This window comes from Xenopus laevis, chromosome 7L, assembly GCF_017654675.1.
Source record: "Xenopus laevis strain J_2021 chromosome 7L, Xenopus_laevis_v10.1, whole genome shotgun sequence".
NCBI lineage: Eukaryota > Metazoa > Chordata > Amphibia > Anura > Pipidae > Xenopus > Xenopus laevis.
Genome location: NC_054383.1, coordinates 88,598,981 through 88,621,827, shown reverse-complemented (window position 1 = coordinate 88,621,827; position 22,847 = coordinate 88,598,981). Strand labels below are relative to the sequence as shown.

The following is a 22,847-nucleotide window of genomic DNA, read 5'->3' as shown; positions in this document are numbered from 1 at the left end:
ATACTTTAAGGGAAAACATGTTTTTTTCAAAATGCGTCAGTTAATAGTACTGCTCCAGCAGACTTCTGCACTTGCCAAAGAGCAAACATATTTTTTCATATTTAGTTTTAAAATGTGACATGTGGTTAGACATATTGTCAATTTCCCAGGTGCCCCCAGTCATGTGACTTGTGCTCTGATAAACTTCAGGCACTGTTTACTGCTGTGCTGCAAGTTGTAGTGAAATCACCCCTCCCTTCTCCCCCCTCAGCAGCCCATCAGCAAAACAATTGGAATTTAACCAGATAACAGTTCCCTGGTGCATATAAAACAGCACACAATAGTAAAAACCCATGTCCCACTGTGACCCCATTCAGTTACAGTGAGTACGAGAAACAATAGCCTGTCAGAAAGCAGTTGCAGCAATGGCTCTTAAAGCACATGGACAGGCAAAATGACCTGAGATGGCTGCCTACACACCAATATTATAACAACAAAAAATACACTTGTACATTTTACATGGTAGAGTGAAATATTTGCAGTGTTAGTGTAATTTAGAAATAAAAACTACTCCATAAAAATCATGATAAAATCCCTTTAACTTATTCATGGGCATACCCAAGTTTCTACTGAAGAAAAGTATGATTGCTTTGTTAACAACAAGTACATTATTATATAACAGAAGGAAAGGAAATATACTTTGGGATTTATGTTGCTTGTTAGGATTTTTATTCATAATAGACATGTATTTGTATACTGTATATTGATTACTGAATGCCTCATGGCCTAATGTGTAGATAATGTATTCTTCTTTCCTTTCTCATAAATCACAAACTAGCCTCAGTTTTAATGTATAACTAAATGGGAAGACTTGCAAACAATATTTAAAACCAAACAATGGGATATAGCTCCATCAACTATTAAGAATTTTACTGAATGCCGACAGCAAATCCAAACAAGGTGATCTATGGGTGGTATTTTTATCCAGCCAGAGTAATAAAAATCTATAAAGACTATCCAAACTTGTGCTGTAGAGGGTGTGCAGAAATAAGGACTTTTTCTGTTTTCCTTGGAGCTCTGAATCCTGATTCTTGCTCCCCTGGCCTACCCATTGTGTTGATATTGTGTTGATACTTGGTTTTGCTTCACAATTCTATTGTTGTTATCTGGTTCTGACTAAATTTAGTTCTGTCCTTACCAGCTTTTTGTCTGCAGTGTATGTTTGATCCCATGGTAGTCAGGCCCGGATTTGTGGAAAGGCCACCAAGGCCCGGGCCTAGGGCGGCATGATTTCAGGGGGGCGGCAGGCCATCAAACCACATCCACATTGGTTCAGAAACACTTGGGATGCACGGGAAATACAATATTTTTTTTACAATTTCCTGTGTTCTAATTGGCAGTACTCCAGTCTGATTAAAATTTGCATATGTGCATGAATAAAGGGAAGGGGATGGGGGTGACAAACAACAGCAGGCCTAGCGCCACCCACCAACCATGATGGTAGTCATTTGATTCTTGTGAGGTAAGCCCTGGAGGCATCTGAGTAGCTAAAGGCCAGGCCCAAAGGTGGCTGTTATAGGCAAAATATCATGCCTAGACCCCTGGGGCTTGAGTTTGCCAAAATTTGAATATATTTTAATATATTTGACTAACCGTGTTAATTGTTTTTAGGTTGCTGCAAATCCTACTGGAATGTGTGAGACTTTCAGATGGAAGAGCAAGTGCTGCTATGGAAATACTGCAGAGTTTATCACAGGATGAAAAGTAATTCTGTTCTGCTTCAGTTCTGCTTGAAATAGAATAGTGTTGAACTTCCAAGGAAAACACAGTAAATCCTTAGCAGAATATGCTGCATGAAAGAAATCATTAAATATTTTACAGACAGTAGATGTAAACTTTAAGATATTTGTTGTATTACAGTTATAGGTTCCATTATTTGGAACGCTGGGGACCTGGTTCTCTGGATAAAGGATATTTTCATAATTTGTTTCACCATACCTTAAATCTGCTTTTGATCACCATACATTAAATAATTTGCCACCATTATGGATTCATGCAGCTTAGTTACCATCAAGTACAAGATACTGTTTTTTATTAAAGGGGAACTATTGGGAAAATGAAAATTTAATATAAGCTTCCTCATACTGAAGTAAGAAACTTTCTAAATACAATCAATTAAAAATTCTGCATTGTTTATAAAATAATCAAGTATATATTCACTATTCCTCTCTCAGCATCTGTTTCTCTTTATTCTGTCTTCATGCAGAAGTTGGGTGTCAGATGAATGATCTAAAATATCTTATGGGGTGCTCCCTTTCCTAACAGGTGTATTAGAGCTCACTCAAATAACTGATTCCAGTACAAACAAAATCTAACAAAATAACTCTGCATGAATAATAATTCTGCATGTAGAGAGAAAGGATTTCTGGTAATTTTAATAGTGAGCTCTAATACATCTTCTAGGCAAAAGGAGTCCCCCTATAAGGTATATTGAATATAACTCAATCAATGACTAATCTGATAGCCAACTGCTGCATGAAGACAGAATGAGGAGAAAAAGATGCTGATAGAGGAATAGTGAAGGTAAACTTGATTATTTCACAAACGGTACAGAATTTTACATTGATTACATTTAGAAAGTTTCTTATTTCAGTTTGCTTAGATGAAATTTTCATTTTGCTCAATAGTTCCCCTTTAAAGAAAAAAAAGGAAATAATTTTTTAAAAATTAGAATTATTATCTTAAAATGGACTCTATGGAAGATGGTGTTCCCATAATTTAGAGCTTTCTGGATAACGGGTTTACAGATAACGTGTACCATACCTGTAAAATTTCAGCCTATGGATTTCTTCCCCTAAATATTGTAGCTGTAGTATGTCCAGTCACAAAGGTTAGAAATCACCTATATTTTCTATTTTTGAATTAACAAAAGTGCTATCCATGTATATAAGAATAGTAAAACAATATGTAAAAAACTACAGAGAAGCAAAAAAAAAAAAAAAGCAATAGTGTGAGTCAGTGACCTTGGTGTTCTTTTTTGTAAGTATCCATGGCATGTTAAAATAAGTATGTGCATCGACCCAGCACTTCTCTAACAGTAATTTACTAAAAGAAATTTGTTTCACAAGTATACCTCTCAGCATGAAAAGGGACACAGCCAACTGCTGTGCTGCAAACATTTGGTGGGCATATTCATTATGCTGTGTAAAACAAAACTCACCGAAAAAAATGTGTAAAAAGATGTGCAAAACAAATGGCTTATTTATCAAAGTGTGTGTAATTTTACGCTATGCGAATGCCAGATTTGCTGCTGTATTACATAAGAATTTTATGCAGTTTTTTACATGGCAATGCCTGGCAATGTGTGATGTATTATCCCGCTGTTTTTCACAAAGCATTATAAATGTGCTCCTTAGTCTTTCCCACTTTGTAACCAAACCCAGTTAACAAAATAACAACCCTTTTTACATTGAACAATAGACACATTATGGTCCTCACATTTCATGGAATATTGTGGTTCCCAGCATTTCATGAAACACTGTGGCCCCCATGCATTTCTTGACCGGCAAAGTGGTGGTCCCCAAAGTTTTTCATGAAAGACACAGTGGTGGCCTGTATGTGTTTCATTACAGACAATTGTGGTCCCCGCACATTTCATGACAGAGAGATGTGGCTCCAAGCATTTTATAACCGACACAGTGATGGCCCCCAAAACATTTCATGAGAGATAGTTGTGCTCCCTAATCATTTTATAACAGACACAGTAGTGGCTGCCTTCTCCAGGTGGCCTCACTTTATATAATGTAGAGAATAATGTCACTATCTCATCTCACAAGACTGACACATGGGGCATGGGACATTGAGGAGGCTATCTGAAAATAATGCTCTTAGAATGCAGCTTCTCCAATAAATGGCATTTTCGCCAGGCATGGATTTGCAGCGAATTTCTGCATTTCACCACAATTTTTTTTGTGAAACTGCAGAAAAAATTCCTGTAAAAATTGTTATACATCAAAATAATTTTGACGCCCATTGACATCACTGCGCTTCACATTTTTTTTGTTTTGCAAATTATTTGTCAAAGCAAAAGGGGACAGATTCGCCCAAAACTAATTTTCATCATTTGGAGGAGTCAAACAGATGTTAGAAGAGGCATTATGTCTCAGTTGCCTAAGTCTAGTAACTCTAGCAAGCAGTCATTAATATCTAATAGGTTGCATTACAGCATTTTTTCCCATTTATTAAAACTCACTAAATATCTTGGAAAAGGTTAAGGTATAATAAAAAGTTTATGACTCGTTTCAGAACAGATATTTAAAACAGCTATTGCAGCTTTTATGGTATATTTTTGTAGATATGGCATTTCCCTTTTAAACACTTTAATGGTACATATAACACTTGTATTTATTCATTCTCTGTATTTTTCTCAGGGTGAAAACCTGTTTTAGGACTAACTTTTCTTCTGCTTCTCTGCCTTCCTTTACACATATACTGGTAAGTTTTATAAAGTGTTCTTTATATGAATGCTACTCCTATATATACAGTATATTTATATTTAATAAACAAAATTACATGGTCACAGATTTAATTTAGAGGAAACCAAATTATTTCCAATTTCTATTTTTTCTTATTCTATTTATTTTTTTTTCTTTATACTTATTTAATTTTTACTCACTCTTTTAAAGTGATTTAAAGCATTAAATATTTTGATAGAAAAGTGTCAATCACTTGCTTTCATTTTCTAACTTGTAGTAAACTGTCCAAAGCTAATTGCTGATTGGTTGCTACTGGCAAAATCATATGTGTAATTTATTATCTGTGTTAGTAAATGAGTCATTGTGGGTATAACAACATATAGAAGTATTTTCTTATTCTTTGTCCTTGGCAATAAATATTGAAATATATGGGATTCTTGGCTTTTTTTTGTCCATGACTTCCTACCATGATAGTCACTATCCTGAAATATATTAAAGAAACACAACAACATATTTCAAGCAAATTAACAAATATTAAAATGCAATTATAAAATAAAATACAAATATGTTCAACGTTTTTTAATATAAAACCACCTCCTATATAATTGCCTTTCCTTTGTGTTAAAGAGGTCATCAAATATGGTCAGTAGAGAAGTGGTTCTTCAGTGCATCGGCCTGCTAGGTCACTTAATAGAGGATGTGAATATTAGGAGTCAGGCGTCTGAATCACCAGAATGCTGGGATGCCTGTATCATTTTTTTGGTAAGTCACATTCAAGGCTGAGAAGGCTTGCTTTATACCATTACAATAGTTTACACTTTATTTGCACATGTATATGTTTTACTTTTTTTTTTACTTGTGCATACAGCAATGTACAGTAGAACAAACAGAGTAGATGTAAAGATTTGAGCTCTTTGCACAATCCCCTAAAGAGGACAAGTTGGACATTGGGGGGCAGATTTATTAAGGTTCGAGTTTTCCCCCTAAAATTTGAGTTTTCAAGTTGTATTTTTTGGTCAAACTCACATTTTTGGGTTAAAATAAAAAACTCAAATACCGGCCCTGGAAATAACTCATCTAGGTGTCAATGGCAGAGGTCCCTTGAACCATTTAAAAACGCCCGCGAAAATTCGCGGAAAAAATTCGCCGGCATCAAAATTTTTTTTCGAAAAAACAGGCGCCGGCGTCAAAAACGGGCGCCGGCGTCGAAAAAACGGGCGACGGCGACAAAAAAACGGGCGACGGTGACGAAAAAACGGGCGACGGCGTCAAAAACGAGACGCCGGCGCCGTTTCGCTGAATTTTCCGCCGTTTCGCAAATTTTTCGCGAAATCCGCAAATTTTTCGGTGAAGCGAAACGGCGCAAATTTGCCCATCACTAGTTAGCAGTCTGCTTGATATTCGAGTTTTTTTCAGAGGGTTTTTCCTGAAAACTCGAATAATTCGAGTTTTTTTTTGCCGAAAACTCCCATCAATTCGAGTTTTCTAGTTGCGGGACTCGAGATCGCAGAATCGGATTTTTCGCATTCAAGTTCTTTCTTAAATAAGATACAATTCGAGTTGCGAGTTCATTTGAGGTATAAAAAACTCTAACACTTGACCATTGATAAATAACCCCCTTAAGCTTTTAAAACAACTGATATTTCTATAATAATTATATTATATACTGGTCTTAAATAAGAACATTTTGTTTGCCCACTCAGGAAGAGTGCAGCTTGTTAGTTGCTGAAGATGAAAAAAGCCAATTTTTATCTGCAATACTTGGACTCATGCTAAACTTGTCCTTAGAGATGAATTCGACTATTCAGGTAAGTTAAATATGGAAGCTAGTTATGATTAAAATCAGTACTATAATCTCTGCAATGCAAATCTTAACCTAAAATGTTGTCATAGTTTGTGTAAGCAGTACACTATGAAATTACAGTACCTGTAATGGAGGAGCATGCCCCTTTTAATTTGTTTTTTGAACAGTTTGGATCCAGGTAATTATAAGTGTTGCTGTGAAGCTACTGTATAAGTAATTCTTTGCAGTGACTGTTTGGCACAAGTAAGCCAAAATCTTAAAAAAGGGGGTTGATGTGATTCCCCAGAAAAAGTGTTTTGCCACTGTAATGTGTAAGCTTATACATTTACCTGAAGGTCATTTATTCCCCTTTCACCATATTAAAGAAAACACGCATGAAAGATCTTTTTTGTCTTAGCCTATATTGGAAAAATGGTGGAAGCTCTTATCATCACCCTGCAATGAATACAGAATGCAAAGTTAAAAGCACAGGCTGTAAGATGTTCATGTGCAGAGCCCAGAAGGATATCATTAAGTACTACTCAACTCAGCAGGATTACGCTTCACACTATACAGCCTGAGGGATATCACTTAACATTCAACCCAACAGGATGGCACTGCACACTACTTAGCCCTGCAGCATACAGTTCAATACTACACATTAGGGCTGTGTCACATGGGGTGCATTAACTGCTGGTGTTTATCACCTAGCGGAGATGCAAACAATCATGGAAGTCTAGTCTGTCATTTACTCACTTTCTTTAATGGAATCTGTTTGTTATTAATGGTGACAGGTGGATTTTATTCAGCACATGGAGCATTTTATGACCAAAATACACTTATCACAGTCACAATGAGGCACTTCTCAACCAAAAGAAAAATACCAGTAAAGAAGATGTCCAATGTACCAAAGTTAGAAGCGGTAAACACATTTGATATTGACATAATGGGCCAAATTTAATTCAGTGAGGGACGCATATCTCAAGGTTTATCATATGAAAACACCTTTGAAGTCTATGGGAAATCTGGAAATGATTCTCAACAGATTTAATAGTATGTAAAGGGAAGTATGATGTCACATGAAGTAAAACCACTGATATACTATAAATACAGTAATATATATATATATATATATATATATATATATATATATATATATATATATATATATATATATATATATATATATATATATATAATTATTGTGATGAATGTTTCAGTGCAGTACTAATGGGGTCTTGCTACTAGAGGCAACATAACATGTATCAAATTTATGGTACTTCCCTTTACAAGTTAATAATTCCAATTGTCACTTTCCTGAGTAGGTATCGCACTATTGGGGATCTCCCCTTTAGGTTAGTTTGTTTTTTTGGGGTTTGATAATTAGAAAGGTACATAGTGCCTTGTCTAAAGATCCAGGAAAGTGACTCCCTCCTTGCATGACTGTGTTACAAAGAAGCAACATTATTTTACAGACTTGAAAAGTTGAAAGTTCTTCTAATAATAAAAGTCATGGAGATGAGTGGTTATGCTTCTGCTTCCTTCTGTCCATCAGTCTATGCTAAATCTAGTATAAAAGAGCCATGGAAGGTACCAAGTCTTCGACTGCCTGTGGTGTTTACCATTGCTGACTGTCACAAAAAAGTACTTTTGTTGTATTTGTATGCTAGAAAAATGAAATTGCCCAAATCTTTGATAAATGATGCTCTTCCACTTTATAAACTGACTTATATGAGCAGAGGTTGTCCAGACAAACATGATGAAGTCTGGGGCCCGTGGGCTTACTCGCTAAACTCGGCTACAGCACAGAACAACTGTTATATTATATCAGAGGCAGGAACTGTGTAATTTCCACGGCCTAATCTCCTTCTCCCCCCCCCCATGTACTCCGGCTTACCAGGGAAAAACATAAAAGATGGTTTTGTATAAAGAAACAATGTTTTATTGTGTCCATTGGCGATTATGTTGTTGATTATGTTGTTGTTTAAACAAATAAAACCTTTAAAAAAGAAAAAAAAAGTACTTTTGTAATAAAAGACTGTTGCCTTACCTGGTGGATTTTTCCCCCCAAAAAGGAACGAGGAATTGCAATTAGCAACAAATGCCTGAACATTCTGAACACTAAAGATGGTCCAGTCCTGACAGTGAGTATTAACTGAGTATCTCCATGAATTGTTTTTAAATTACATGTTACTCATAAATTTTCTTTTTTTTTTTTTTGTTTTTTTTTTATCTCTTATCCTCATTATTCTATAGTACATTGTTCCAGTCATTATGTACAGGCATGGGATCCATTATCCAGAAATCCATTATCCAGAAAGATTATGGAAAGGCTGTTTCCCGTACACTCCATTTTAACCAAATAATCCAAATTTTTAAAAATGAATTTCCTTTTTCTCTGTAAATAAGAAAACAGTACCTTGTACTTGATCCCAACTAAGATATAATTAATCCTTATTGGAAGCAAAACCAGCCTATTGGGTTTATTTAATGTTTACATGATTTTCTAGTAGACTTAGGGGCATATTTATTATGTGGTATAAAAAAACAGCAGAATATTTTGCCACACATCACCAGACATCGCTGCATAAAAAAAAAAGATTTTTATTTGAGCAACTTCAGCTGGAACTTACTTATGAAGGTATGAAGTAGTGTAAAATAATGGTGGCAAATCTGGCATTCACCTGCTGTAAAATATCACAAACATTGTTAAAGGAACAGTAACACCAACAACTGAAAATGTATTAAATGAATTAAAATATAATACACTGTTGGCCTGCACTGGTACAACTGGTTTGTTTGCTTCAGCAACTCTACTATAGTATATATAAACAAGCTGCTGTGTAGCCATGGGGGCAGCCATTCAGATCTGAAAAAGGAGAAAAGGCACAGGTTACCCAGCTGATAACAGATAATCTCTGTATCATACAATGTGATTCATACATAGTTTATCTGTTATCTACTATTTGTATTGTTCTTGAATGGCTGCCCCCGTGGCAACGCAGCTACTTCTTTATATAAACAATAATAGTTATTCTGAAGCAAACACACCAGTTTTACCACTACATTATTTATTCTATACTTAAAAACACTTTAATTTTTTGATGTTCTTGTTCCTTTAAATTCACTATTTATTTTACACAGCTTTTTACACCATTTTTCTGGCAAATTTTGTTTTACACTGCATAATAAATAGGCCCCTTAAGGTATGAAGAAAATTACGGAAAGATCCATTATCTGTATAACAGGTGTCATACCTGTATTTCATTATCTCTGTCGATTTTCTTTTTTATGCTGGTTTTCCAACTACTGTATTTACTGCTTGATAATTAAAGAAGTATCTCATGACCAGAAAAAAAAAAGCTTTTGCGCTCACAAATTGTTATACAACAAGCAGACGCTGCCATCATTGCCTGGACTCCTGGGGGTTTATTAATGGATGAAGGTGTTTTGATTGTGTGAACTTCTAATACTTGTGTGAATGTGAGCAAAGGTAAAAGTATTCAATTTACTATTAGTGGGTGAGCATAGGAATGTGGATGATTGTGAAGACTTATTTTACTGCAAGGAACAAGTCAATAGTGTAAATAGTAGGTGGCCTAATTTTTGTTAAGCCCTGTAGCTAATGTTTAGCTCTTGGCACTCATAGAATGGAGCCCAAAGAGTTGCACCCCTGTTTGAATGTAGCACCCCTGGTTGCACTTGTGCCCACTGCCCACGTTACTTTCTGTGCAACAAGAGCAATACTAAAGAACTGATAGGAAACTAAAAACAGGCTTTATAAGGTAAGCTAAATATTTCCTTATTCTGTATTTTTGCTTTCTCACATTTCTCTGAATCTAAGCCCATCAAAAGATTTTTCTGTGATGGGAATTAAAGAATTCCTAATTGAATACAGTACTCAAAAGTATAATACCTTTGCTGAACCTGCTACAGAAGTGCACTTTCTCTGTCTCACTTGTGTTTCATGTCTTCCTGCTTAATACAAACGTTTTTTTTCCCTTTGTTTTTCTGCAGAGATGTGTGGGCATTCTAAGCCGTGTTCTTCCACAATGCACTGCAGCTGTGGAACAGGCAGTGCAAAGAGGCATTATTAAGAAGCTTGTTAAAGTGCTAAAGGTATGTCTACAAATGAAGGCAAACCATGCAAGTATTACACATGGAAAAGTGTGCAGAACAAAAGAGTGGTAAAAACATATATGAGCAGATTTATCAAAATTCACATTTTCTTTTTTTTGGAATTGGTAATTCGGAAAAGACTTGAAAACTAAAAATCTTGTTTGCTTAAAAGCATGAAAAACTCACCTTTGGCAAACCCAAACCCAGGGAAGTAACTGAATTCCTGTCTAGGCGTGCTCTTCTGCCTTTAACAGTCACCTTTGGCTTTGGGCCTCGCCCTTGGGTGCCGTCAATACTTACTGCACGAGAATCCATTAACTCCCACAGGGGCAGGCAAGGGCACCGAATGTATACTCTGGGAAGGAGCCGGTGAGGAAGGAGCTAGATATAGTCAGACAGGCTTGATCAGAACCAGATAACAGGAACAGAATCATGAGCACCTGTGGCCAGATTAGTGATAGCTGAGCTCAACTTGCCTACCCAGGAATACAAGGATACCTATAACAGTAAACCAGGACCTGTGGGGGCACATTTACTATTGGTCGAATATCGAGGGTTAATTAACCCTCGATATTCGACCCTCGAAGTAAAATCCTTCGAATTTGAATTAAAATCCTTAGAATCGAACAATTCGAAGGATTTTAATCCATCGATTGAACGATTTTCCTTCGATCAAAAAAAGCTTAGAAAGCTTATGGGGATGGTCCCCATAGGCTAACATTGGTGCTCGGTAGGTTTTAGGTGGCGAAGTAGGTAGTCAAAGTTTTTTTTAAAGAGACAGTACTTCGACTATCGAATGGTTGAATAGTCAAACGATTTTTAGTTCGATTCGTTTTATTCGAAGGTCGAAGTAGCCAATTCGATGGTCGAAGTAGCCAAAAAAACCTTTGAAATTCGAAGTATTTTTCATTCTAATCCTTCACTCGAGCTAAGTAAATGTGCCCCTAGGTGTCTGCTCATTCAGAGCAGAGGTAATGCTGACAGCATGAAAACATCAGGTCACTGGTTCAACTCCATGCAGGATATTCCAAAAGCAACTGGAATACTGTGAAATGAGTCAATGAGTCTCTCAATTAAGCTCAAAAACCTGAAATGAATAATAGCTTGAAATTTGGAAATATAACTCCCATAAACTTTTACATGAACATGCCAAATGTTTAAATTTGAATTTTCAGATTTGTCACTTTTAATATGCTTTGAAAAGTCAAACCACCGTAAAATATCAAATTCAAATGTTAATAAATCTGCCCCTTTGAGAAAACAAATATAAGTATTTAGTGACATGGCCTAACTTGGCCTTACAAAATCAGGCTAAATTCTGCAGTAGGTTTGTTAGGATGTCTACCACATTATAGAGGTCATTTACTTGCCTTTCTGACCAGATGCAAGAGCACTAAGGGATGCAAGAGTGTGCAGACCAACCCTGTTCTTACCATCTGAGGAAAACTTGAATAAAATTACCCCCTATCCCCCATATGTAATAAAAGCAACTAAGGTTGCCCAGGAGCTGTAACCTATAGCAACCAATAAGAGGCTTACATTTAAACAGGTGACCAGTAAATTCTACCTGCTGATTGGTTGCTACCGGTTAATGCTCCTGGGCAAACTTAGATCCTTTTATTTCATAACCCACTACATGTTCTTTAAAAAGTTTTAGTAATACTGCATCTTAATGACAACTTGTATACGCAATGTCATGCATTTTTGAGTAGTCTCATTCAGCCCACTTTAGTCCTTAGCTTGACTGTGGCTTAGGGATGGGTCTTACTTGTTTTATCAAGTAAGACTCCACAAACAAATATTTTAGCATTCTGCAGGAGGAACAATTTGTTTATGATTAAGGTGCAGATTTATCAAGGGACGAATTGAAAATTCGAATTTTTTTTGGTCAAAGCTGTCAAATTCAACTAGAGAGTTATTCAAACAGGATTCAAGTTTTTTTTAAAAAAAATGTAATTTGAATTCATCATACTCTGGCCCATTAAGAATTCAAATTTGACTATTTGCCACCTAAAATGTGCCGAATTGCTGTTTAAGTCGATGGCAGATGTCCAGGGATCAATTTGGAGCAGTTTGCAGCCTTCCCGACATTCAGGGGCTGATTCACTATGGGTCGAATATCGAGGGTTAATTAACCCTCGATATTCGACTAGGAATTGAAATCCTTCAACTTCGAATATCGAAGTCGAAGGATTTAGCGCAAATGCTACGATCGTACGATCGAAGGATTATTCCTTCGATCGAACGATTAAATCCTTCGAATCGAGCGATTCGAAGGATTTTAATCCAACGTTCGAAGGAATATCCTTCGATCAAAAAAACTTAGGAAAGCCTATGGGGACCTTCCCCATAGGCTAACATTCGGTAGCTTTTAGCTGCCGAACTAGGGGGTCGATGTTTTTTTTAAAGAGACAGTACTTCGACTATCGAATGGTCGAATAGTCGAACGATTTTTACTTCGAAGTCGCAGTCGTAGTCGAAGGTCGAAGTAGCCCATTCGATGGTCGAAGTAGCCCAAAAAAAACTTCGAAATTCGAAGTTTTTTTACTTCGAATCCTTCACTCGAATTTAGTGAACCAGCCCCTCAATATTTTTTTTCAGGGAAAAAACTCGAATCAAGTTTGATTGAATTAGATTCAAATTTTCGGGTTGTTTCAATTCACCCGAGTTTTAAAAATTAGATTTTTATAATAAATTTTGATTGGTCGAATTTCAAATTTATGGGAGTTTAGGGGAGTTTTAAAAAACTCACATGAATTCGAAATTCAACCTTTGATATATTTGCCTCCCAGTGATTATTTTTTATGCATACAAAGGGTCAATTATGACCACAAATGCAGCAGGCTAAGTGCAATTTCAAATGGGAGGGACTAAAAACCCAGCTGAGTAAAAATATTCCAGTTGTATTTACCTCAGGGAGTCTGAACTCTACAGTTGCTAAAGGCAAGGCTACATAAAATGGTTTATCACACTTGTTTTATTTCATATCGAAAACATATTTGAGCAGAGAACAGAATGTTGGTTTGTATAGGAGTTTATGCATTTTTAGGTAAGAATTGTCATCATCATCAAACTTTATCCTTACAAGAAGTGACAGACATTTTTGTCTAGCAATTTATAAAGTCTTAGTCTAGTCACAAAAACAAGGGAAACAAAACATATAAAAACAAATGCTACAATATTGCTAGAACATTTTTTGAGAAGTTAAATAGATCAAGACATCTTTTTTTACTTACCATTACCAAACTGTCATCTAGCCATAAGAAAATACTCATTTTGTTTTTCATTTTTCACTTCAGGCAGGTGGAAAGAGAACATCTGTTTTTGCTGCAAAGGTTCTTGCTGTGTGCACTAAAGTTGATTCTGTGGCAAAGAAGGATTTGATGAAGTATGATAAACGTAAGTAGCTCTAGACTAAATGCTGGAGACAGAAATGCTAGGGAGTTAGAATGACAGTACATAGGGATACACTGATTTCCAGCAGAGACTATGCCATGGTTGGAATATTTGTCTATGATTAAGTGTTTTTGTTAATGGGGCAGATGAATCAGTGTGAGATTAAAGCTCACCACAGAAAAGCTCACTTACTTTCTATTCATTCCTATGGAATTTTAGAAGTGTATTTATCAATAGGTGAAAGTTAAGGTTCACCTTTGAAAATATGCTTCTAAAAATCCCATAGGATTGACTAGAAAGTGGGTGAGATTTTCTGTGGTGAACTCTAACTTTCACACTTCTATAAATCTGCCTTGGAGAGACTTAACAAAACATCATCAGCAAAAGTTGACCTAAAATAAATTTCCGGGCTTTGGAATTTGTGGAGACCTATTCATCAAAGGTCGAATTTTTGTGGTTTTAGAGGTTTGTGAAACCATGACTAGACTCACTTTCTCTAAAACCACAAATGTCATGACATTTATTAAAAGATCCGAATAAAAAAACAGTATGAATGGAAAATAAAATGAAAGATGTGTTAAAAAATACGGATACCTCTAAAACTTCTAAAATTTTTTGGTTTTCCAACAATTTGTAGCGAAAAGAAAAAATTTGAAACCCTCTAAAGTCCGAATTGATTTAAAATCAGTAGGATCAGAGCAGCTCCCATTGACTTTTGTAGGACCTCCACAATTTTTACCTGGCAACGTTTTGCCCTTAGGGGCACATTTACTAAGGGTCAAATTTGGAAGTTAAAAAACTTCAAAATTCGACCATCACTTATATAGTCAAAGTATTTTTTCGATCGAAAACGGCCATTTTCGAGCAAAGTAAAAATCATTCGTTCGACAGAACGAACTATTTAATCCTTCGAATTGAACGGAAAAAAAAAACACCTTTGACTTCTAAAAACCAAAGACTCAGAGAGGTTCTAGGAGGTCCCCCATAGGCTAAACAGCAATTCAGAGGGTTTAAGGTGGCGAAGTGTCGAAGTCAAAGTTTTTTAAAGAGACAGTACTTTCATTTTCAAATGTGCGAATTTGTGAAGTTTTTTCAATACGAATCGAATTATGGCCTATTCGATGGTCGAATTACTCAAAAATGACTTCGAAGTTCAACGTTTTTGAATTTGAAAATTCACTTCGACCCTTTGTAAATTTTAAATAAATTTTGATTTTTTTTTTCTTTTTAAAAGAATAGGAAAACCACACATTATATTGATTTGTGGAAGAAAGTGAAATTGATTGTTATTAATGGGGCATTTGGGATAATATGTTTCTGCATAATATATTCACATACCTGTAGCAGGGTAAACAAATACAAATACCTAAAACTAAAACTAAATATAAGATTATTTTAAAAGTAAATCTGCTTGCATATGGGTATGTTGTATGGCAAGGTATGCAAGTAGGGATAAAGATCAGGATTTTCTAGCTTAATTTGAGAGATATCAGGGAGTAAATTGTTAATTTGATAAAGAATCCCCAGATGTATAAACAGAAGAAAAGCTTAACAATATAAATGGTGGGCTAGTGGCCACTCTGTGAACATTCATCTTAGGGCAGCAGGGCACTGCTTTTTATTTTACTTTTACAATAATGCATAAACTTCAAATGAAAATTTGTCAAATTAAAGCTGTAGAGTTTCTATATAATCAACGGGAATTGTCTCAGAATATTTCAAACACATTTGTTTTATTATTTTCCCAGTTTATTAAAATAAGCCTCAGTGTGATTCTTAGTTTGTGTGAGACTTCTTTTCCACGATAAAAGCCAAATGCAACTATTCTGTCCCAAGTTTGAGTGAGTTTCTTTGGAGAAAAGGTGCTTGCGTAGGGAAATAGTTTTGTCTAAATGTTTAAGAGGAAAGATTGTGGGGATCATAGAAAAGAACAAGAGGCTATCTTTTCAGGGTTGAGGAATGGAACATTCACTTGAAGCAACACAAATGGTTCTTGCTAGTGGTGATGGCAGATTGCATTAACATCTTTACGAATGGTTTTAATAAATTCATGGACAAAGATAATTTTCAGTGCTACAGTAATCTCAATATTTACAGTTAGTAAAGTATCAGTAGATTAGACCATTGTCTTTTTTCTACCCCAAATTTACTATGTATCAATGTAAAATGTGTAGTTTACTTAACTACAAAAAAGTTTAAAATTCAATAAATGTATTACTATACTTCATGCTTTCTTTTGGTAGAGGCTAAAATGCTTTATAGTGATATGCTAAGCTGGAACAGAACATTTAATACCTCTAATGAATGTTAGATGTTCAGAACTGTGCTGATTAATTTATAATACTCTTAATTACCACGTCAACAAAGGCTCAAATACACTGCAGGGATGGAAATAAAATATAACTTGGGAGAAAACAGATATTGAATACATGAAAGGTATCCGTCACTCTTTTTGACAGACTTTTAACAACCCTGTTGCTTGGTGTATTAAATTCTAGTTATGTCAGCCTGCTTTAGTTATCGGCAGATTTATCAAAGATTTAATTTGAATTCATGTGAATTTTTTTTACTCTTAAAAATTCGAATATACTCACAACTCGAATGACAGGTTATTTAAAAAAAATGTGAACGTCTAATATTTGATAGAATAGGAAATATCTGAAAATTATATTCATATTCGATTTGTATTCAATTTGAGTTTTGCCATTGACTTGTTCATGAACAGGTTTTAGGTGACGAATATTAGAATTAGGACTGTTTCCATGGTCGAGGTGTGATAAATCTCACATTCAAATTTACATTCAAATAGGGGGATAAAAATTAGAATGTGTGAATTTTAACACCAACAATTCTATACTATTTGAACCTTAATAAATCTTCCCCTTAATTTTGTTACTTATTTAATCACACCTAAACCAAATATTGTACAAGACTTATGTTATGATGCCACCATTTGTCTGTCTAAAGACCGAGCACCAACCCATGGCTGAAAGAAGCATTAAAGCAATCACACTGTATTCGACTTAAGATATAATGCCATTATTAAAATATACTTGTATTTATAAAGTGCTAACATATTGTGCAGTGCTGTACAACAGAAGGGAGAACACTTCAAGCTTGCAGATTGTATACTGATAGAGGAAAGCAGGTCCCAAAACAGGTCTCATACCTGTACAGGCATAAGATCTATTATACAAAAAAAACATCAAAATATGGAAATGTCATTTCTATTAGTATTCTTTTTAAATAAATGATTCTTAATTTTGGACTAATTGGCATTTAAAAAAATAGTAATAAAACAATACGTTGTTCTTGCTGGTAAATAATCAGCCTGAATCCATGCTGATGAAAAAGCAATCTCAGTCTCTACAGCTCCCAGTTTTTCAGTCTGCAACTTAGTTTAAAATTGGAGGGCCACCTTTTACCATTCCTAACCAAATTTTCTTGTATTCCTTACCTGTTCATTTCTGGACCCTGCACTTTTTAAAAGAGTAGTTAACCTTTCAGTTAACTTTTAGCATGTTATAGAATGTCCCAGTAATTTTTCAATTGGTCTTCATTTTTTATTCTTTATAGTTTTATGAATTTTGATTTTCTCTTCTACCACTTTCCAGCTTGCAAATGGGGGTCACTGACCCTAGCAGCCAAAACCTTTTTGCTCTGTGCAGCTACCATTTTATTATCATTTATGTTGCACTTCTGTATGCTCTGTGGCCTTCGTCCCGCCTTCTGTTCCAAATTTTGTGCAAGTGCATTGACTGATTCAGGGGACACTGGAGCTAACTCTTTATTTTATCATTGGCCAAAATTGTATCAGGTTCAAACACAATTGCACTGTAAATATGGGTAAAAACATGTCAGTTGCATCCAAAAATTCCACTTTGCACACTGCAGATGACCTGGTTTTAGATACTGCCATACCGTCTAGAATAAATTTACATTAAAGGAGACATATAGGATAAATAACCCCCTAATTTTGTAGGCTATTACTGTGTGTATACCATATGTGCTGGTTTTACTTTTGGTCAAAAATTTATATTATCTTTAAAAAAGGCCCCTTTATTGGAGCTATGGTCCCTTTCCAAGTTTCAAATGAAAGGTGTGTGTGTCCTAACAGTCCCTACCGAAAGCACACTAAGAGGGGACAGCCAATCACAGTCGTGGAGTCACACAAGCAAAGACAGGCTTCAGTTCCCTATCAGGACAGCCTAGCTGCTGATTGGTTTCATCCTACAGTGCAATGTGCTGAGTGCCGCCAGCTCTCCTGCACAGCCTGGGAAAGGAGGCAGCAGGAAGTGGAACACATGGGCGGGATTAGTAGGGATTTTGCAGAAATTTTCAATAAAGTAACCAGAAACACAACTCTTTAAAGCACATTCCTTCTATATCTAAAAGAGTTCAATGCACTGGTAAATTCTTGTTTTTTACATAATATGTCTCCTTAAGAGATTCAGAACTTTAAAATGTATTGGTTTCTCATATGCATCTCATGAAGTATCTTAAAGGGACAGTATACACCTCTTTATAAAATGAGCAGAATGAATGGGGCTTGTACTGAACATACTTTTTGTTTTAATTAAGAAATATCTATATAATATTTTTGTTATTCTGGCACTAAGAATATGAAGCCAGTTTTGCTGTAAGACTTTCTGTCACTTATTGTCCCAAAGCTTCAAGCTGATAAAACAAATTAAATGCCCACTGAGAAGCTCCCGATAATGAGCTACTCAAAGGCTGCTGCTTAGAAAAGGGAGTGGTTTGTTTGTTTATAGGTGAACACATTGCAGCATTGCTCAACTTTCAAATTAGTGCTTTATAATGGCAAAAAATAGAAATAAATATAAATGTTCTTTTTTTAAAATTAAAAGAACAGGCAGAATGTCATTTCAACAAAAGTCCTATTTAATGTGCCTATTTATATTTTGCAAACGTCCCTTTAAATCATGTAAAAGTCTTTTCTACATTTTTAGCTTCAATAATGTTTTAATCACTTTTCAGAATTTGGAACCTTGCTTAGTCTTTTGCATTCTGAGGATGAGACCATCGTTGGCAACACAGCTCTCTGCTTGGGAATCTGTTTTGAGTTTCCTGGTGCAGCCTCCTCTCTGTTACAGTCTGATATCCTGAAACTACTTCTGACCCATGCTGCTGGGGATGCACAAAGGACTACAGTACAGCAGAATGCTGCTATAGCATTGGGAAAACTGTGTACTGCAGAGCCAAGGTAATAGCTGTATAATATCTCATATATTCTGCTCTGCCTAATGAGGTATAGCAAGTACAAAACAAAAGTATTTTGGGTTGAAGACATTGGCTAGGATTATTTACGGAATCAAATCTCAGTCTGTATTGGTTTTCCATTTACAATTCATTATATTTATCAGGAGAGACATTTAAATTCCTGTCAGACAGAGGGCAAGTAAGGCAGATTAACTGACTTTTCTTACCTGCAGAGACAAGCTTATTGACCTGCTTAAGAGTCTTAAATTGTTTTCAACATTTCACCATAAAGTACTGTCAAGCTTATCTACCCAATTATTATCTAACCTTCTGTCTTGATACCGATGACTTTAATTCACTAGTTTGCAGGCTGCCAACTCATTGAATGCTTCATGATTTAAAATGTGAAATGAGTACTAACTCCCCTTTTTGTATACAAAATTCCCAAGTTGCTGTCCTTTGCTAGAGATGGTGTTTGTGTTGTACTGTTTATCTGCTCTACGCAAACAACTGCCCCTAAATGCCCCACTGACCTTTGTCTACTTTTTATTTGGAGGGAAAATGTTGTGAAGTTCAAGAAATAAAAATCAATATGGGTGTTGTAGTTTAGACAAGCATAAGGTATCCACCTAATGGGGATTGGAGAGAATGCTAGCCCTGGACAGGGGCAATTAGCTTTTTCTAGTTGCTTTTATAGAAACAGCACTACCTTGTATCTTCAGATTTTAACTCCTTGAAGCTTTCCCATTAGGGTACAGGGGAGATTGGTCAATTTAACCACGTTTAAATGTGTGCTACCACGGGCAACAAATCTCCCCAATTGCAGGAGTCAACTACGCTTCAGAAAATGAAGCACCTTGTACGTTTTCCCTCCGGCAATACTGTCATTCAAACGAAAGCTTTTTGGGGAGACTTGTTATTTGCTGTAGTGCAGATTTAACTGGTGACAATTCTCCCTATCTGTCTCACAGTTTTCCTTCAGGATTAACCCACTACATAATATGTCAGCATCAGAAGATTTAATTCCTCCATTCCCTGTCTGTCCTATTAGCTTTCACTTGTAGCAAGTATCCCTCTTTCTATAAACATCTTTGAAGATTGTACCCCTAGTTTTGATAGCTCTATATCAAGTTGCCAATTCTGCTTTCTATCTGCCTTTAGCAACTGAATAAACACCCCTCATAGTTTCTATTAATTAATAATTAGGAGGGTTTATTTTATGGACAAAAGCACAAGTGCAAAATGCTAAAATGGATGCAAAATTGAGCAATGACTCCAGTGGTGTAACTATAATACAGCAGATCCCCACAGTCGCAGGGGGGGCGGGGATAAGGGGGCCAAGACCAAGGGGTCTGCTGAACTGAAATACCTCTGCACACTGTGTCCTGTCTCCAAGATTGCCGCTTGCTGCAAGTAATCGAGCGACGGGGGCAGAGCTGAGGCTTTTGGATGGGGCAGGAGAGGTTGATGTGTCTGCTGAAGAAGGTCGACGTGTGCGTCAGCGTGCGCGTGTCCTGCTAAGTCGGGCCCCCTGAAGATTTTTTGCAGGGGGGCCCAGTTAGCTGTAGTTACACTACTGAATGACTCTTTTCACAAAAGTACTTGCATCCATTCATGTATCTTGCAGTTTGAAGCAAGAGCCAATGTGCTCTTCCAGTGTGTGGACATCCACTTTTATGCTGGATTTGAATAATGTGTATCCAAATGTTGCACTTTGTTCCTAAATGAAAACTGTTTTCCATTGGTTATTGAACCAAACCCAAAGGACAAGCTATAGACAAGCTATAGAAGACCTCTTAAAGGGGTGGTTCACCTTTCTGTTAACTTAGTATGTTATACAATGGTCAATTCTACGCAACTTTTCAATTATTATTCATTATTTATAGTTAATGAATTATTTGCCTCCTTCTTCTGGCTCTTTCCAGCTTTCACAGGCCCCATCTAAAAAACAAATGCCCTGTAAGGCTACACATTTACAGTTATTGCTGTTTTTTTTTTACTCATATTTCTATTCAGGCGCTCTCCTATTCATATTCCAGTCTCTTATTCAAATCAATGCATGGTAGCGACCAGATTGCTGAAATTACAAACTGGAGAGCTGCTGAATCAAAAGCTAAAGATCTCAAAGACCACAAATAATAAAAAATGAAAAGCAATTGCAAATTGTCTCAGAATATAACTCTTTACATCATACTAAACGATAACTCAAAAGTAAACAACCCCTTTAAATGGAAAGCAGAGGAAGAATCTGAATACCTACTACATTTGGTCAGTGGAGTGGATCCTGCACTTTAAATAGATTCAACTAACCCCACTTCCAGTAGCCATAATATACTGGGTTCAGGGTTGGTACCTCTTATCAATCAGATTTGTCTGTGTGAGAATAAAGGTAATAAAATACATTTTGTTGCTGCATTTTAATGAAAATACATTTTATACCATAACGTTATTTTTACTTTTGCGCTTATTTTATATTTAGCTTACTGAGAAGTCTTGTTATATGTCATTCTAGTGAATCTCTATGTGGGGGCATAGAAAAAAAAACAAGACATGTGGCAATGCTTAGAAATGGTGCTGTCTTTTACCAGACATACAATATCTAAAATAGTCCATCTGAAATGTTCCTTGTAGAATCCTTGTATTTAAGTCAGTTTTATTATGTCAGCCTTTTTAACAGCCTAGTAGGTAGTCTCTTACTGTATATCTGTCAGCACCTGTTCAAATAGATAATACTTACATTCACCCATGATGTTCAACCAATCAGCATTAGAAAATGTTCTATTGTTCTATTACTTTCAGTGAAAAATATCAAACTCCTGAAATGTGCTGACTGTGTGTTTTATACTAATACTTAGGGCCACCACATATTCTGCAAATCCTATTTAAATAGATACTTCCTTGGTTTCCATAGAAGCATTAATTAAAGTGCCAACGGGAATGCAGATGAGAGAGAACAATAAGCATAATAGCTCCTGGTGTAATATATTATGGTGGGACAGCATCATCGACCATGGAGACAGTGCATAATTATACTACAGGGATTTATGCCCCAAAGATATTGTCATTAATACAGTGTGTGTGTGAAGGGGATAAGTTGAACCAATACAGCCCAGAGCTTCTAAGAGGTAAATGGTAAAATATTAATGCCATGTTTAAGCACTATAATCCAATGATGTTCAGCTTCAGTTTTTTACTAATCTGCTGTCCCTCTGTTTTGTTTTAGATACATGACCCAACTCCGCCAACTTAATGGAATAGAGATTCTCCATTCTTGCATGAAATATATGAAATCATTTTGACATTTTTGTTTGTTATATCACAGTAGTATTAATGGCCATGGCAGAATAAGGACACTTTTTAAAAAATTTATGTGGGACCTGTTATCCAGAATGTTCGGGACCTGGGGTTTTCCAGATAACAGATATTTTCGTAATTTGGATCTTCATACCTTAAAAGGATTCTGTCATGATTTTTTAGTTGTTATTTCTAAATCACACTGTTTACGCTGCAAATAATTCACTCTACCATATTAAATTTCATTCCTGAACCAACAAGTGTATTTTTTTTAGTTGTAATATTGGCGTGTAGACAGAAATCTCGTGTCATTTTGCCTGGTCATGTGGTTTCAGAAAGAGCCATCACTTTAGAATGGAACTGCTTTCTGGCAGGCTGTTGTTTCTCCTACTCAATGTAACTGAATGTGTCTCAGTGGGACCTGGATTTTACTATTGAGTGTTGTTCTTAGATCTACCAGGCAGCTGTTATCTTGTGACAGCGAGCTTTTATCTGGTTACCGTCCAATTGTTTTGCTGATGGGCTGCGGAGGGGGGGTGGAAGGGAGGGGGTGATATCACTCCAACTTGCAGTACAGCAGT

At 36.0% G+C, this 22,847-nt stretch overlaps 1 protein-coding gene across 2 annotated transcripts in view; it reads left to right on the top strand.

Moving 5' to 3' along the window:
• The window catches only part of ttc12.L (tetratricopeptide repeat domain 12 L homeolog), a 63,727-nt gene extending 41,206 nt beyond the window's left edge, over positions 1-22,521 (top strand). For both annotated transcript variants that reach the window (XM_018225957.2, XM_018225955.2), the window contains 9 exons: positions 1,651-1,743; positions 4,410-4,473; positions 5,082-5,216; positions 6,158-6,262; positions 8,313-8,381; positions 10,255-10,356; positions 13,656-13,755; positions 18,751-18,976; positions 22,196-22,521. In XM_018225957.2, the coding sequence (XP_018081446.1) occupies positions 1,651-1,743; positions 4,410-4,473; positions 5,082-5,216; positions 6,158-6,262; positions 8,313-8,381; positions 10,255-10,356; positions 13,656-13,755; positions 18,751-18,976; positions 22,196-22,271 (970 nt within the window). In that variant the 3' untranslated portion in view covers positions 22,272-22,521. The remainder of the gene's footprint in view (positions 1-1,650; positions 1,744-4,409; positions 4,474-5,081; positions 5,217-6,157; positions 6,263-8,312; positions 8,382-10,254; positions 10,357-13,655; positions 13,756-18,750; positions 18,977-22,195) is intronic.
• Positions 22,522-22,847: the final 326 nt, after the last annotated feature.